Below are 16,403 nucleotides of genomic sequence, written 5' to 3' on the forward strand. Positions count from 1 at the left end.
GACACCACACACTGTAAGGTTGGAACCCAACCCGGATTCGATAGTCGATTTCAGAACCGTAAGGTTGATGCGTGAGCTACTAATTGATTGGGTCACCCACCCACACATCAGTAGATGTAAGATCTTAAGCCCGGTCGGGCTTAAAATGTCAATCATAACTTCGAGTTTGGGTCGCATCGGGCCGGGCTTCTCTCTCGCTGACTTAAAAAAAATCTGTTTATAAAAATCTATAGTAAAACATTGTGTCGTCTCTCTCGCTGACCTTTTAAAAAATGTTTATAAAAAATTATGCTAAAACGATGTGTGGATACTAAACTAAGAAATACTTGTTATAAAAAATAATTTGGACAAAACAGAGTAGGCGCTGTAATGTAATTGCTATTTTTAACTACTAAACAGGAGTGAACGCCACCCTCTTAATAATCTTCCCCTCCGCAAGTCCGCATCTATTTTGACCTGGTATCCCCAATATGGTGGAACAAGAAGTTAAGGATAAACCAAAAACAGGATAACTGAAAATACAAACACACACCAAAAGTGAGGTGTGGAAAAGCTTCCAATTAATTGTTGAAAATGCTACCGAAACTTGCGTTGGCTTCGCTGAATGTAGTCAGTGTGGCACTTTGCTTTCATACGAGAGCAAAAAGACTGGCAACTAGTCGCAACTGGTTCTATTGACACCAATGGCAACCAGTCATTCGCAAGAAGGTCATCATCTGACCTACGGTACGCAGAAGTGGCGCTTTGCTTACTCCTTCCAACTGAGAGACTGCCAGTGAAATTGTCCCATGTGAGATGATTCTTCCCAGATATTCCACCTGGGACTGGCAATATTTCAACTTTGCCCGACAGATATTATGTGAGTCTCTGTAGTAATTAAATTTACTATGGCAGTCTTCGAGCGTTGGTGCGCAGATCATCAAATTGTCCACATACTTTACCACAGTACTATTTAGTTGTATCCCTTCAAGTCCTCAGTCAATACCTGCTAAACACATGCGGACTATGTTCAAACCATTATGGCATTCGCATGTAGCAATACTGTTTCCCTTGGTATGTGAACGCAAACAAACATTGGAAAACGCTGAGCACAAGTCTATCACCGTGAAAAATTTCACCTTGGTCAGAACGTTCGTTAGTAGGGTATGTGGGTTTTACACACCTCGACAGGCCCTTCCTGAACGATATTCATTCACTGCCCTTAAGTCATGCACAAACCGACATTTTGAATTATCTGCTTTCTTTACCGGCGATATTGCCATTTTATAGTTACTGTTAGTCGCAATTCAACTCACCTTCTTTCCAAAGCCCCTCGATTTTTGGTCTAATGCAGTTTTCTACCTCCGGTCGCAACGGGTACTGCGTGTGTCTTGGAAGATTCACATTAGGTTTAAGACTTAGTCTGACGGGGTTTGCTGATTTAACCAACCCTACGTCTGTTTCATGTTTTGACCACAAATTTTCTGGAACGTGTGTTAGCATATCTTGCTTTAGATCAGGGGTCTCAAACTTGCGGCCCGCGGGCCAACTGCGGCCCGCGGGACGATAATTTGCGGCCCCCGTCTTAATATGAAAGATCGATTTTTTTTTTTTAATTTTTTTTTTTTTTTTTTTTTTTTTTTTACCCCTTTCCCCATGATGGCGCCGTTTAAGTGGCAGCCAGTGGCAGTAGCCCTGTCCACTCATGTTTTTCTTGTTTTACAGCATGTTTTACATGAAAAATTAGAGGGAACATTGACATGCACCTGCTTGTGGCAGGTGTGATACTGGTGTGCCGATAGCGAGCAATGATGATGTCGTGACCGGATGATTCGCCTAAAGACGTTTCGCCGACGGACGTTTGACAGACGGACAGGTCGTACTAGTATTTGTTAGTTTAATGATTAAATACAAATACTAGTATTTGTATTTAATCATTAAACGCTGTTTTCAGCTGGATTTGACCAAATTTGAGAGCATTTTGAGCCGTTTGGCGAATGGACGTCTATAGACGTTTTTTGCCTCCATCGCGATATCATCCAGTATTTGTATTTAATCATTAAATGCTGTTTTAGGATGGATTTGACCCGATTGCTGTCATTTTACGGCTCGGTTCTGCTACATCTGCCTGCCCAAGAGTGCTTATTCCCGGACTGCCATTGATGGTAGACGAACATTGATTTTTACTATAATTTGGACAACACCGGCGGCGGGCCGGATTAAAAATCCTAACGGGCCGTATATGGCCCGCGGGCCGAGGTTGAAAAACTTGTACACACACGATCCGGCGGGGCGAGCGTTCGAATCCCGTTTCGGTGAAACCTCCGTTCGGCCGAATGAACGTTCGGTGGAACGTCCATTCGTCGACCTGCCCGTCTGTCAAACGTCCGTCGGCGAAACGTCTTTAGGCGAATCATCCGAGTACCGATGATGTCGCTCACACTGGTACTCAGTGCGCTCAGGGAGGTTGTCTTTCTGCTCAGACCAACAAAAAATTAGAGGGAACTTTGGTTCGGAGCTGAATGAACCAATCACGGTGAGGTATACGGCTCTGGAGGGCGGGACATCGGCCGGGCTGTCCAGTGCCTCGCTCACTCACTCATTCATTCCTCCAATCAGCTGGGCGGAGGAGAAGCCGTGAGGCCGATCACTCCGCTCGGCGCGCACACTCCTCCGCTGCTCTCAGCATAGAACTGAATGAGGCGCTATGATGCGTGATCCAGCCTGTGTCAGTGTCTGTAGCCATCTCCGCGATTGAAACGGAGAGCGAAAGTGCACATGCGCCACAAACCCGCGCGACTGAATGTGAAAGATCAACCCGAGACTCATTCCAAGTGGAAAAACATATTACGGAGCCCCAGAGATGTCTCTTTCAAAGCCTGCCGTGAAGAGAAAGGTCGGTGATGAGCACAGACAGTTTCAAGAAAAGTGGGGAGTGCAATATTTCTTTGTTGAACACAGGGGCACCCCGACGTGTCTCATTTACACTGAAAAAGTTGCGGTGCACAAGGAATACAATTTGAAACGTAATTGTACTATGAGACATGCTGAGGAGCACGAAAAATACCAGGGAGATGAGAGAGCCAACCAGGTTGCCAGTCTTAAAACACGTCTTCTGAGGCAACAGGATCTCTTCAAGAAGGCTACCAAAGACAGTAATGCAGCAGTCAAGGCTAGCTACGCCGTTTGTGAGTTGATTGATCCTGTGCTAAGTGATCCCAAATGGCTCATGGACTTGGCTTTTCTTGTTGATATCACACATGAGCTTAATGTACTGAACAAGAAGCTACAAGGCCAGGGGCAACTTGTCAGTGCTGCCTATGACAACGTGAGAGCATTCTGCACTAAACTTGTGTTATGGAAAGCCCAGCTCTCTCAGACAAACCTTTGCCATTTCCCAGCATGCAAGGCTCTCGTGGATGCAGGCACACCATTCAGTGGTGAGAAGTATGTTGAGGCCATTTCGAAGCTACAGGAGGAATTTGATCACAGATTTGCAGACTTCAAGACACACAAAGCCACATTTCAAATTTTTGCGGACCCCTTCTCCTTTGATGTGCAAGATGCCCCTCCTGAGCTTCAAATGGAGCTCATTGACCTGCAGTGCAACTCTGCACTCAAAGCCAAGTTCAGGGAGGTGAGTGGAGAAGCAGACAAGCTTGGGCAATTTTTGAGAGAGTTGACCCCCAGCTTCCCTGAACTTTCCCGAAGGTTCAAGCGGACCATGTGCCTTTTTGGGAGCACATACTTGTGTGAGAAGCTCTTCTCCACCTTGAACTTCAATAAGTCCAAGTACAGGTCCAGACTTACTGATGAGCATCTTCAAGCTCTACTGAGGGTCTCCACTGCTTCCTCCCTCAAGCCAAATGTGACGATGTGAGAAGAAGCGCTGCCAGGTCTCTAGCAGCAAGGAGTAGGCAAAAGAAGCCATGTTCAGAATATTTCATGTTCAATGTTCCATTCAAGTTCAGAAAGTTAAAGGTTAAAGAGCTGTTAATACAGACATTTGAAACGGAATAAAAATAATTCATTTTCTCTACTTAGCCAGCCAGTGTATATCTACTGTATGCTCATTAGTATTATTTGGTTTTATATTACTGATTGATTTATTTTTTATTCATCTTTAAGTTAATTTATTTAATTCATTATTTTTTGTTTAAAAATAAAGATATTTGATAACGTTGGAAAGTTTTATCAGTGCTTTTCTTGTGGAAATCCTGATGCGGCCCAGTCTCACCCAGACTCGGCCTCTAGCGGCCCCCAGGTAAATTGAGTTCGAGACCCCTGCTTTAGATCGTTCTCACTTGGGCTGATTTGCGACATCTGTTTCATGTTATGTGGAACAATGATCACTTCTCTTGCTTTTGAGATCATATAATTTCCAGACAAAATATTTATCTTTGTCCCATCTGGGGACACGAGAATTAACAGATTCTCCATCACTTTCCAAGTTACCTTTAATGCGGTTTTCATCATTAGTCCCAAATCTTTGCACAAAAAACCCTCATTTGCCAGCAAGGTTATGTGTTAGCGAGGAGTTAGGCCCATTATACCACCGCGCAAGAAATTGATTTGATTCAACATTTAAGGCAGTATTTCACACGTGTAGCTTGCTCCAGTGTCAACCAACATAGGTATTTGTTTCCCTGCAATTTGGACTTGAATCATTTGGTTCATTTCTTGTTATATATGTGTGACTATTGGCAACTGACCTTCCCCTGCAGGATTCTCTGGGCACTCCTAATATCCATAATTCGTCCCACCCCGTGGATTAACTGGACCCAAATATTGTCGTTGCGAGTTGAAGCCATAGAACCTGTACCCATCAGGAGCCGTCCAAGGATTAGAAGGGGAATTCTGTCCAATGTGTGTTGGCATCCCCAGCATCTTGGAGGAGCCTGCACAGGAGCACCCTGTTGCTGATTTCTCCTCCTTGCTGCTCCTTTTGTGTCGTCCGAGGCTGCCTCCTTGACTGTGGCACTTGGTTGACTCTTGCTTGCTGGGCATACACATTGAGGACTGGAGGGTCCAGGACTGCCGGGGCTATTGGATGAGGAGGTGGTGGTGACAGTGGCGCCATCACTGGTGCTTCCACGCTTGGCTTGGGATCTTCAGCTGAAGCTTGAACCCTCCTCTTGTTCTTGGTGGACAGTTCCCCAAGCTTTAGCTGAGCTACATTCCTTTGCAGTTGTTTGTCTTGGTCCTTCAGCCGTTGTTCATCCCATCTGTATTTTTCAATGGTGTAGGGGCCAATCCGGGATTTAATGCGTCATGTTCCTTATGTGTTATGCTTTGTATATATTTCCTTTAATGTTTTCATGTTTGATCATTTAATTGGAGGGGGACTGTGATAATTGCATAGCATGCCTATGAAGTTCATTGGTTTGGAAGTGTGGGTGGAGACAAGTTTTTTTGGGGGGTTCATGTGACCTGTTCGCAGCTTTGTAGATGTGGCTCAGTTTTGGCGGGCAGTTGAAACCGCCTGGTTGATAGCAACACAGTTTTTGACCATACAACACGATTTGTAATGAAGATGCTTATTAAATTAAGATTAAGTATAACTTTCTTGTCCTGTCGTCTGCGTTCAAGACTGTACTCGGACGTTTCTTCGAAAGACATTTGGTCCCCGGACGTTTGGTCGAACGGACGTTTGGTCGACCGGACGTTTGGTCGACCGGACGTTTGGTCGAACGGACGTTTGGTCGACCGGACGTTTGGTCGACCGGACGTTTGGTCGACCGGACGTTTGGTCGACCGGACGTTTGGTCGACCGGACGTTTGGTCGACCGGACGTCCGGTCGACCGGACGTCCGGTCGACCAAACGTCCGGTCGACGAAAAATCCAGTCACGGTTCAAGACTCCATGTTAATCCGGTTCCAAGAGGTGTAATGCAGACCTTTGATTAGTATTGGAAATTGATTAGCTGGATCGGTATACCTATCTGGAGGGTGAATGCCAGGTCTGTATCTGAAATCATATTGTTTGCCTTCCCTGCCTTTTGCAGCAAATTTAAGTCAACCTCCCGAGTCCCAACACTTCTTCCTTTTCTGCTCCCACTGAATTATTTCTTCGCTTCGCTACTGATACTACCTTGGTTACTCTGTCGTCTCTTCTCTCACTTTGCCCCACACATATTTCTGAATTGCATTATCTATCTCATTCTCAATTGGATTAGATTAGATAACTTTATTCATCCCGTATTCGGGAAAGTCACTGTCGTAGTAGCAAGAGGGTGAGAATACAGACACAGGAAAATACATTTTAGACATAAATAAATAGGTAGTAAATAAGTAAATGAAGTGAATAAATAAATAAGCAGTCTATTGCTGAAAGAGCTTCGGAGGGACTCCACAAACTCATGCAGGGGATGGGAGGTGCTGTCCATGATGGACATCGTCCTGGCCAGCATGCTCCTCTCTCCCACTTACTCCACAGAGTCCTGACCAGCTTTATTCAGCCTGTTTCTGTCCCTCTCTGTGCTCCCGCATCCCCAACAGACCACTGCATAAAACACTGTAGATCCCACCACAGTGTCCTAAAAGGTCCTCAGCAGTGTCCTGCATACTCCAAAGGACCGTAGTCTCCTCAGTAGGTAGAGGTGGCTCTGGCCCCTCTTGTACAGGGCATGTTTGTGGACCAATCCAGTTTGTTGTTGAGGTGAACACCCAGGTACTTAAAATTCTCCACAATTTCAATGTCTGTACCCTGGATGTCTGTTGGGGCTTCCTCCGGAAATCAGTCACCATTTCCTTTGTCTTACTGGCGTCAACAAAGGCTCTGATGACTCCCTTGTACTCCAGGTCGTTCCCGTCCACTCGTCCAACAATAGCGGTGTCGTCAGAGTACTTCTGGAGGTGGCTGTATACGTTAATACACACAATTATTTAGTCCGTTCTCATAGCGACTGTATGACTGATTTCTCAAGCACAACCTGGCTTGAACATTCATAGGTGGGTTCACTCGAACCCACGGCTTATTTTGAGGCGCTAACTGGGATTGATAGTGCATTTCCTCCTGGCGAATTTTTGGAGGTCGTGACTACAATTTCAACGATTCACTAAACTTCAAGTAACGTTCAAACAGACATTACAATTAAATTACAGCCAATGGCTTCATCTAACCATTTAACACTTTTACATTAGCTTCCGAACCTAAAGCACTCGAGTTCTCCCATGAGACAAGCAACTCAGGGTGACGGCTGCGGGCCAGCTTCTTATGATAACAAATTAAAGCCTGTATTTTGCAACGAAATCTAAGTTTTAGAAGACTGTATAAACATTTGCATATTTTATATGATAATATAGATGTTTGACCATTTCAACTGTTTAAATGCCTGCTCAGCGTCGAGCTGCCAGTCTTTTTGTCCTCTTATAAAAGCAAAGCACCACATACTAAAATTCAATGAGGCCAACGCAAGTTTCTGTTGCATATTCAACAATTAATTTGAAGCTTTCCCGCACCTCTTACCGGTCGTTGCATGTTTGTCTTTTCAGTTCTCCTGTATTTAGTTTATTCTTAACTTCTTTCTCAAAATATTTGCGGACTAGCAAAGGGGAAGATTATTAAGAGGGCGGCATTGACGTAACGTGCACAGAGCATGCTCTGGCTCTGTGGCTCCTATTGCATATAGATTAAAGTGCCTTCTCTGTTTTTTTCAATTTTTTTATTTTATAGCAAGTATTCCTTATTTTAGTATCCACACATCGTTTTAGTGTACATTTTTATAAACATATATATTTTTTAAAAAGTCAGCGAGAGAGACCACACATGGTTTTAGTATTTATTTATTTTTTCAGCGAGACAGAAGCCCGGCTCGACCCGAAGTAATGATTGACATCTTAGGCCCGAACTGACCCCAATTTCAGGTCGCTTCGGGCTCGGGGTAAAGATCTCCCCTCTTGCGTGGAGCAATCAGCATTCAACGCCTCTCCCTTCGGTTCCGTGACACCAATTATTGGAGTTTGAACAAAATGCATGCTCAGACAAGAGTGAGACAGGAGAAAGACCTACTTAAGTGCACAACTCTGCGTCTTTTATAGACCGAGTGAAATCATAAAGGACACTGCCATCCTTCGTCATCGTTTTGGCATCGTCTGATATATTTCTTGGGAGGTCAGACCCACTGGTCATATAAACACATGATGCTATCTGCGACTCAAAAACTTGTTCAAATTGCATCTAATTCCACAATAGGATACGTCGTCAACCTTGGGTACCAAGGTGTGGAGCCAAATTCCAGCCTGTTAACAGGGTCTTAAATGCCACGGTCTTCACCAGATGACGACTCAGCCCCTGGTTTCCTTCGGTATATTGGCCCCCAACTTCAAAGGACTAATAAAATTTCAGGTTCACCAATAGACACTCCCAAATGCTCGCACAAATGAAGCGAAAAAGACAGTCTTCTGGAAGTCTTCTTGCAAGGAGATCGACCATTGAGGCAATCTTCAACTCCGTTCTGACCTTTCCTTTTCTGTTGTTTTATTACATTCGAGGGCTCTGATTACAATGTACGTCTCAACTCCAAGGGGAGGGTTGGAAACACAAGTGAGGCATATGAGTGTGCACGTGTAGTCAAAACAGGCGAAAGTCAGGAAGCCTTGTGTCTGTGCTGGATGCAGGTGCAGTTCCCAGATCAGATTCATAGCACTGCAAGGCGTTCTGGATCTTCTTTGTTTTACCCAATCCCAACAGGCCAAGACGTTTTGGCTTCTCTTTGTTTAGGTGAACCAATGTTTTCAGGAGCAAAGCTTTTACTTTGTTGCAAGCAAGTATGATACTACTAATAATAAGCAAAGCAAGTTTAATAGCGAAGCAGTGTATTCTTCGTTGCAAACATTTTTTTTTTATAACATGAAATACAATCCTGATACCGCTCATACAGGGACTGGACCCCACATATCAGGAAATCTGGCACCCCATACTTCCAGAGTAAACCGCACAAAACGAGTTGTGGGGTTTCTGTCATGACAGGCACTGACCTCTCTGCAGCCACAGCTCTGGCCTCACACCTCAGCAATAGAAGCGCAGAACATGGTACACTCGGACTCAATGTCCCATGCCTCTTCACAGACCCGAGATAAGTTTTGACAGAGGTGTGCCTTTCAACTCCTGATGGGGGACGGGGCGTTCCCAGCAGACCCGTACACATCGTTTAGAACAGGGGTCTCAAACTTGCGGCCCGCGGGCCAACTGCGGCCCTCGGGACGATAATTTGCGGCCCCCGTCTTAATATGAAAGATCGATTTTTTTTTTTTTTTTTTTTTTTTTTTTTTTTTTTTTTTTTTTTTTTTTTTTTTACCCCTTTCCCCATGATGGCGCCGTTTAAGTGGCAGCCAGTGGCAGTAGCTCTGTCCACTCATGTTTTTCTTGTTTTACAGCATGTTTTACATGAAAAATTAGAGGGAACATTGACATGCACCTGCTTGTTGCAGGTGTGATACTGGTGTGCCGATAGCGAGCAATGATGATGTCGTGACCGGATGATTCGCCTAAAGACGTTTCGCCGACGGACGTTTGACAGACGGACAGGTCGTACTAGTATTTGTTAGTTTAATGATTAAATACAAATACTAGTATTTGTATTTAATCATTAAACGCTGTTTTCAGCTGGATTTGACCGAATTTGAGAGCATTTTGAGCCGTTTGGCGAATGGACGTCTATAGACGTTTTTTTGCCTCCATCGCGATATCATCCAGTATTTGTATTTAATCATTAAATGCTGTTTTAGGATGGATTTGACCCGATTGCTGTCATTTTACCCCTCGGTTCTGCTACATCTGCCTGCCCAAGGGTGCTTACTCCCGGACTGCCATTGATGGTAGACGAACATTGATTTTTACTATAATTTGGACAACACCGGCGGCGGGCCGGATTAAAAATCCTAACGGGCCGTATATGGCCCGCGGGCCGAGGTTGAAAAACTTGTACACACACGATCCGGCGGGGCGAGCGTTCGAATCCCGTTTCGGCGAAACCTCCGTTCGGCCGAATGAACGTTCGGTGGAACGTCCATTCGGCGACCTGCCCGTCTGTCAAACGTCCGTCGGCGAAACGTCTTTAGGCGAATCATCCGAGTACCGATGATGTCGCTCACACTGGTACTCAGTGCGCTCAGGGAGGTTGTCTTTCTGCTCAGACCAACAAAAAATTAGAGGGAACTTTGGTTCGGAGCTGAATGAACCAATCACGGTGAGGTATACGGCTCTGGAGGGCGGGACATCGGCCGGGCTGTCCAGTGCCTCGCTCACTCACTCATTCATTCCTCCAATCAGCTGGGCGGAGGAGAAGCCGTGAGGCCGATCACTCCGCTCGGCGCGCACACTCCTCCGCTGCTCTCAGCATAGAACTGAATGAGGCGCTATGATCCGTGATCCAGCCTGTGTCAGTGTCTGTAGCCATCTCCGCGATTGAAACGGAGAGCGAAAGTGCACATGCGCCACAAACCCGCGCGACTGAATGTGAAAGATCAACCCGAGACTCATTCCAAGTGGAAAAACATATTACAGAGCCCCAGAGATGTCTCTTTCAAAGCCTGCCGTGAAGAGAAAGGTCGGTGATGAGCACAGACAGTTTCAAGAAAAGTGGGGAGTGCAATATTTCTTTGTTGAACACAGGGGCCCCCCGACGTGTCTCATTTACACTGAAAAAGTTGCGGTGCACAAGGAATACAATTTGAAACGTAATTGTACTACGAGACATGCTGAGGAGTACGAAAAATACCAGGGAGATGAGAGAGCCAACCAGGTTGCCAGTCTGAAAACACGTCTTCTGAGGCAACAGGATTTCTTCAAGAAGGCTACCAAAGACAGTAATGCAGCAGTCAAAGCTAGCTACGCCGTTTGTGAGTTGATTGATCCTGTGCTAAGTGATCCCAAATGGCTCATGGACTTGGCTTTTCTTGTTGATATCACACATGAGCTTAATGTACTGAACAAGAAGCTACAAGGCCAGGGGCAACTTGTCAGTGCTGCCTATGACAACGTGAGAGCATTTTGCACTAAACTTGTGTTATGGAAAGCCCAGCTCTCTCAGACAAACCTTTGCCATTTCCCAGCATGCAAGGCTCTCGTGGATGCAGGCACACCATTCAGTGGTGAGAAGTATGTTGAGGCCATTTCGAAGCTACAGGAGGAATTTGATCACAGATTTGCAGACTTCAAGACACACAAAGCCACATTTCAAATTTTTGCGGACCCCTTCTCCTTTGATGTGCAAGATGCCCCTCCTGAGCTTCAAATGGAGCTCATTGACCTGCAGTGCAACTCTGCACTCAAAGCCAAGTTCAGGGAGGTGAGTGGAGAAGCAGACAAGCTTGGGCAATTTTTGAGAGAGTTGACCCCCAGCTTCCCTGAACTTTCCCGAAGGTTCAAGCGGACCATGTGCCTTTTTGGGAGCACATACTTGTGTGAGAAGCTCTTCTCCACCTTGAACTTCAATAAGTCCAAGTACAGGTCCAGACTTACTGATGAGCATCTTCAAGCTCTACTGAGGGTCTCCACTGCTTCCTCCCTCAAGCCAAATGTGACTATGTGAGAAGAAGCGCTGCCAGGTTTCTAGCAGCAAGGAGTAGGCAAGAGAAGCCGTGTTCAGAATATTTCATGTTCAATGTTCCATTCAAGTTCAGAAAGTTTAAGGTTAAAGAGCTGTTAATACAGACATTTGAAACGGAATAAAAATAATTCATTTTCTCTACTTAGCCAGCCAGTGTATATCTACTGTATGCTCATTAGTATTATTTGGTTTTGTATTACTGATTGATTTATTTTTTGTTCATCTTTAAGTTAATTTATTTAATTCATTATTTTTTGTTAAAAAATAAAGATATTTGATAACGTTGGAATGTTTTATCAGTGCTTTTCTTGTGGAAATCCTGATGCGGCCCAGTCTCACCCAGACTCGGCCTCTAGCGGCCCCCAGGTAAATTGAGTTCGAGACCCCTGGTTTAGAAGCACATTGGGCTCCATTAACATTGCATCTCGGAAGCCTACTTAACGGTAAATATCTTAAAGTTATGCTTCTCGACTTAACAAGCAAGCGTAGCGATTGAAGAACTAATAACTTATCTGAAAATATTAAATCCAGGATATATTAATGTTGCACTTTCGTCGATTCTGCGGCCAACTGCGCTGGCTAAAGCCTTGCTGTTTCGGTTTCCATGTCATAGTTAACAGCTCATGATTAGCATCATGCCATTTGTCGATAGGTCAATATAATGTCCAGTCAAAAGAAAATAATATTAAAGCAACAGAAGAGGCTATTTACCAACAGGTCCACTTCCTTCTTTGTGGTGTACTCCTAACTTATAGTAAGCATAGGCAAATAAGCAAGTGAGCCCATTCCCAGTGGGTGTGATCAAATGTGTCCTGTATAGCAACACAACCAAATAGGGAGATGAGCTGAGAATAAAAGGTGCAATCTTCACTTACCAATCTCAATAGTCAGATCAGCGCAAACATTCCTGAAGAGCCCCATGCCCAGATAATAAAATCAGTCAAGTAAGAAACGTGCTTTTCTAACAAGACAACAGAGGACCGTAAATGTCACAGGCTACCTGTCTACAAAGTAAATTATGGATAAATAACCTACCTACAGATACACATTATTTTAAAGATGTGAAGAAACCCTTGTGATTATAAGAATTATTTTTCTTCAGTGTTTAATCCACTCAGCCTACTCGCTTGGTTGGGCGGAAGAAAAATAGAGGCTTATATCATAGTATTTGTGTTGAAGCTTTTTTTACACAGCACGTATTAACCATTCCCCCCAAAAAAACATTTGAATTCCTTGGAAAAAACAACTAAAATACAGTCCACCACCAAATGCGATTAAAACTCTGCACTTTTTTTTTTTTTTACAAAAAATAAAAATCAGACTTAGTTATGCTCATGCTGTCTTTAAACAAAACACCCTAGCGGCTAGCCTAACATACGCTAGCAACTAGCATAAAATACGCTAGCAGCTAGCATAGCATACGCTAGCAGCTAGCCTAACATACGCTAGCGGCTAGCACAGTGGGTTCGATCGAACCCTAGGGGTTCGGTGAGTCGGTCTCAGGGGTTCGGTGGAGCCTCTGCTGCGGAGGTCAGGACACATCGACTCATCATGTCTATTCACAATAACATGCCCCGCTTGACCATCACTGGCTGCAGATGATCACCTGACATTGCTTGGCCAATCAGTGCTGCGAGGAATTTATATATCTTGAATGTGGAAAAAAACACTTTATTTTACACTAAAGTAGGGTTCAGTGAATGCCCATATGAAACCGCTGGGGTTCGTGAATCCACATATGAAACTGGTGGGGTTCGGTAGTTCCAACAGGTTAAGAACCACTGGGCTAGCATAACATATGCTAGCCTAGTGTTATGCTCGTGCCTTATCCGACAAGGCGCCCTTTGTATTGCCAAAAAAAAGAAAATTAGCCTGCAATTGAGACTGCGCCCTATCAGACGGTGCGTTTTATAGGTGTGAAAATATGGTATTCTTTTCTATGGACAACAAGAATACAAGAACGTTTCAAAGTGATCCCGAACCGCTGAGAGGTGGTACAGTGGTACCTCTACATACGAACACCTCTACATACGAGCAGCTTGAGATACGAGAAAAAATTCGAGATGCGAGAAAGCCAGGTGGCCAAGACATGAGAGGCTGTTTATTATTGTAGTGCACTGACTTTTTTGCAGCATCTCTACTAAACGGTTTCTTCACACGTGATTCACCTACACATGGACCAGAAAACGCACAACACGCATGCGCGGCAAAAGAGAGCTTTCTGGGTAATGAAGTATACTCGTGCACAGAACACCGATAGCCAATGGCACCCTTTCTCAGAATAAAACTATATTACCCACAATCAATACGTGGGTAAGCTGAGCTGTGGCATCAGTGTTTTCCCCCCTTAGCCTGTTAGCTCCCGTTATCAGAGCGATTGCTCATTCATGACTACTTCTCGTTGGCAAGTGGTCGTGCGTTATCCTATTGTGAGGACATTTGTGCGCATCATTTTCCTTAATATGTTGAGGGAATACAACAGCAAACAGCCCATCGATAGCGAACGTGAGGGTGGAGGTGTGGCAAACAGCTAACCCGGCCAGAAGGTATAAAAATGTAAAACAACATTAGAATTCAGTTTTGTGTAAAGTTACATTAAACGTATGTTTGAGTGTGTCTGTATATATTAATCCAAGTTAATTTAAATGTGTTTGTTCTGTTACGAGTGCGTCGTCGCGAGTGGTGCTGGAGCCTTTCCCAGCTGACTCCGGGCGTGAGGCGGGGGACACCCTGAATGGGTGGCCAGCCGATCGCAGGTCACAAGGAGACGGAATACCATGCACTCTCACACCCATACCTAGAGGCAATTTAGAGTGTCCAATCAGCCTTCCATGCATGTTTTTGGGAATGTGGGAGGAAATCCACGCAGGCCCGGGGAGAACATGCAAACTCCACACACATGACCTGGATTTCAACCCAGGACCCCAGAGCTGTGAGGCCGACACGCTAACCAATCGCGCCACCGGGCCGCCCTGTGTACAGAAATATTTTTATGCTTATGTTGTGCTGACTTATTACTGTAACAAACAAGCTCTCATGATGCTTGGCCAGGCTTTCAATATGTTTGGATTTTTGTCAGTTTTAGAATTTTATTGGTATTCTTGATGGCAATATTTTCAAACACCTAAATGTAACATATTTGGGGGGAATTCTTTTGTAGGAAAACAGAAAATAACATACCAAACGCATTGTTTGTCACAATGTTCAAGAGTATTTTTGTTTTTCCGCAGTACCCGTTTTCCTCAGTGGAGCTGCTTGTCTTCTGATTTTTATCATTAGTGCCCTGACATTGATATACTGTTTTTACTACACTGGATTCTTTTGTAAACTTCAAGCAACTCTCCCAAGAGCGCTAAATGTGAGTATAGTATATGTTTTGTAGTAGTTTATTTCAATGAACAAAAGTCAAATGCTGTAAATTCTGATCCTGCATGCTCTTCAAAAGCCAATTTTCTTTATTAATATGCAATTTAATACTTAATTCCCAGTATGTTAATTTTCAATTAGACCCATGTTTTATTCCTTTATTTTTTGCTCTCAACAACCATTCCAACTTGTCTGATACACAACCAACAATACGGCGCTCACATCCTATGTCATCTCCATAGATCTTTTCAAATAATATGTATGTTAACACTGAACACCAATATTCCCATAAGCCAGTTACAAATCAAACTTAATAGTATCATTGCTCAAAAACTCTTTTTAAGTGCAGTTATATGATAGGCTGTTTTTCTTGTATGGATACGTATTTTCTTCCAGCGTATAGTCATACCTCTACTTACTAATGCCTCTAGGTACGAAATTTTCAGGTTACAAAAGCTTTTTATATGCAAATGAGGGCCTCGGGATACAAAAAAGATCCAAGGTACGAAATCCCCCCAAAAGTAAATGCATTTCCTAGTGTTATTTTATTTTGAAAATATTGTCACAGATGCATTGATTCTCACTTTAGAACCTCGCTACACTCTACTGGGCTCTCATTGGCTGTCTCACAACAACAAATATCCATATTTCAAGATTCTCTGTTACATACCTGTCTACCTCGGCTAAATGTTCCCCTTATTAGTTATTACAATTCCCTTCATTAAGTGAGAATAACCGTACAAATGCAACGCGGTACACATTTACACATACACACAGGGCACACATTAATTCATTCATTTTCTGAACCGCTTTATCCTCACTATAAAAGTCTAAACCGGGTAGGGAACCTATGGCTTGGGAGCCACATGTGGCTCTTTTGATGGGTGCATATGGCTCTCCGCCAACCTGGGATGTAAAATCTGGAAATCGCTGTTGAGAGCTGAGTCCCGAACGCACCAATAGGAAGCGTCACGTCGGCACTGTGGCGTTGACACTACCTGTAGCACCACTTTAATCATATATTTTTTTCATTACACCCTTCTTGATGCATACTCGCATTGATCTTCTTTGATTAGCAACAGTGTGACAATGTTGTCAAAAGAATGTAAAGACTTTAAAAGCGGTGAAATTACAAAACAAATGTACATATTTTCACGTGTTTTCTTTTAAATTGTGAGTATGGCTCTCAGTGAATAACATTTGAATATGTGAATTGTTTAAGGCTCTCTCTGGCAAAAAGTTTCCCGACACCTGGTCTAAAATGTACTACAAAGTGGATGAATTCTGACGCGGACGGGCCAAAGGTCATTGCGTGTACAGACGCTCCCCTACTTACGAACGAGTTACGTTCCGAGCAATTGTTCGTAATGTTAATTTGTTCATAAGTTGCTTCAGTGCTATACAGACGCTCCACTACTTACGAACGAGTTAGGTTCCGAGCGATTGTTCATAAGTTGAATTTGTTTGTAAGTTGATTCAGTGCTATATTTTGTATTATAATTTATG

General features: G+C 43.9%; 1 protein-coding gene across 6 annotated transcripts in view; it reads left to right on the forward strand.

Annotated features, from left to right (window-relative positions):
* The window catches only part of LOC144086774 (interferon alpha/beta receptor 2-like), a 100,429-nt gene that overhangs the window by 60,621 nt on the left and 23,405 nt on the right, over positions 1-16,403 (forward strand). For 4 of the 6 annotated variants that reach the window (XR_013304572.1, XM_077616864.1, XM_077616867.1 and 1 more), the window contains exon 7: positions 14,762-14,889. The exons of the other annotated variants lie outside the window; for them this stretch is intronic. Coding sequence is in view for 3 of the 4 variants with exons in the window: in XM_077616864.1 (XP_077472990.1) it covers positions 14,762-14,889 (128 nt within the window). In the remaining variant the exon portion in view is untranslated. The remainder of the gene's footprint in view (positions 1-14,761; positions 14,890-16,403) is intronic. 6 annotated transcript variants of the gene reach the window in all.

Source organism: Stigmatopora argus, chromosome 13 (assembly GCF_051989625.1).
Source record: "Stigmatopora argus isolate UIUO_Sarg chromosome 13, RoL_Sarg_1.0, whole genome shotgun sequence".
Lineage (NCBI taxonomy): Eukaryota > Metazoa > Chordata > Actinopteri > Syngnathiformes > Syngnathidae > Stigmatopora > Stigmatopora argus.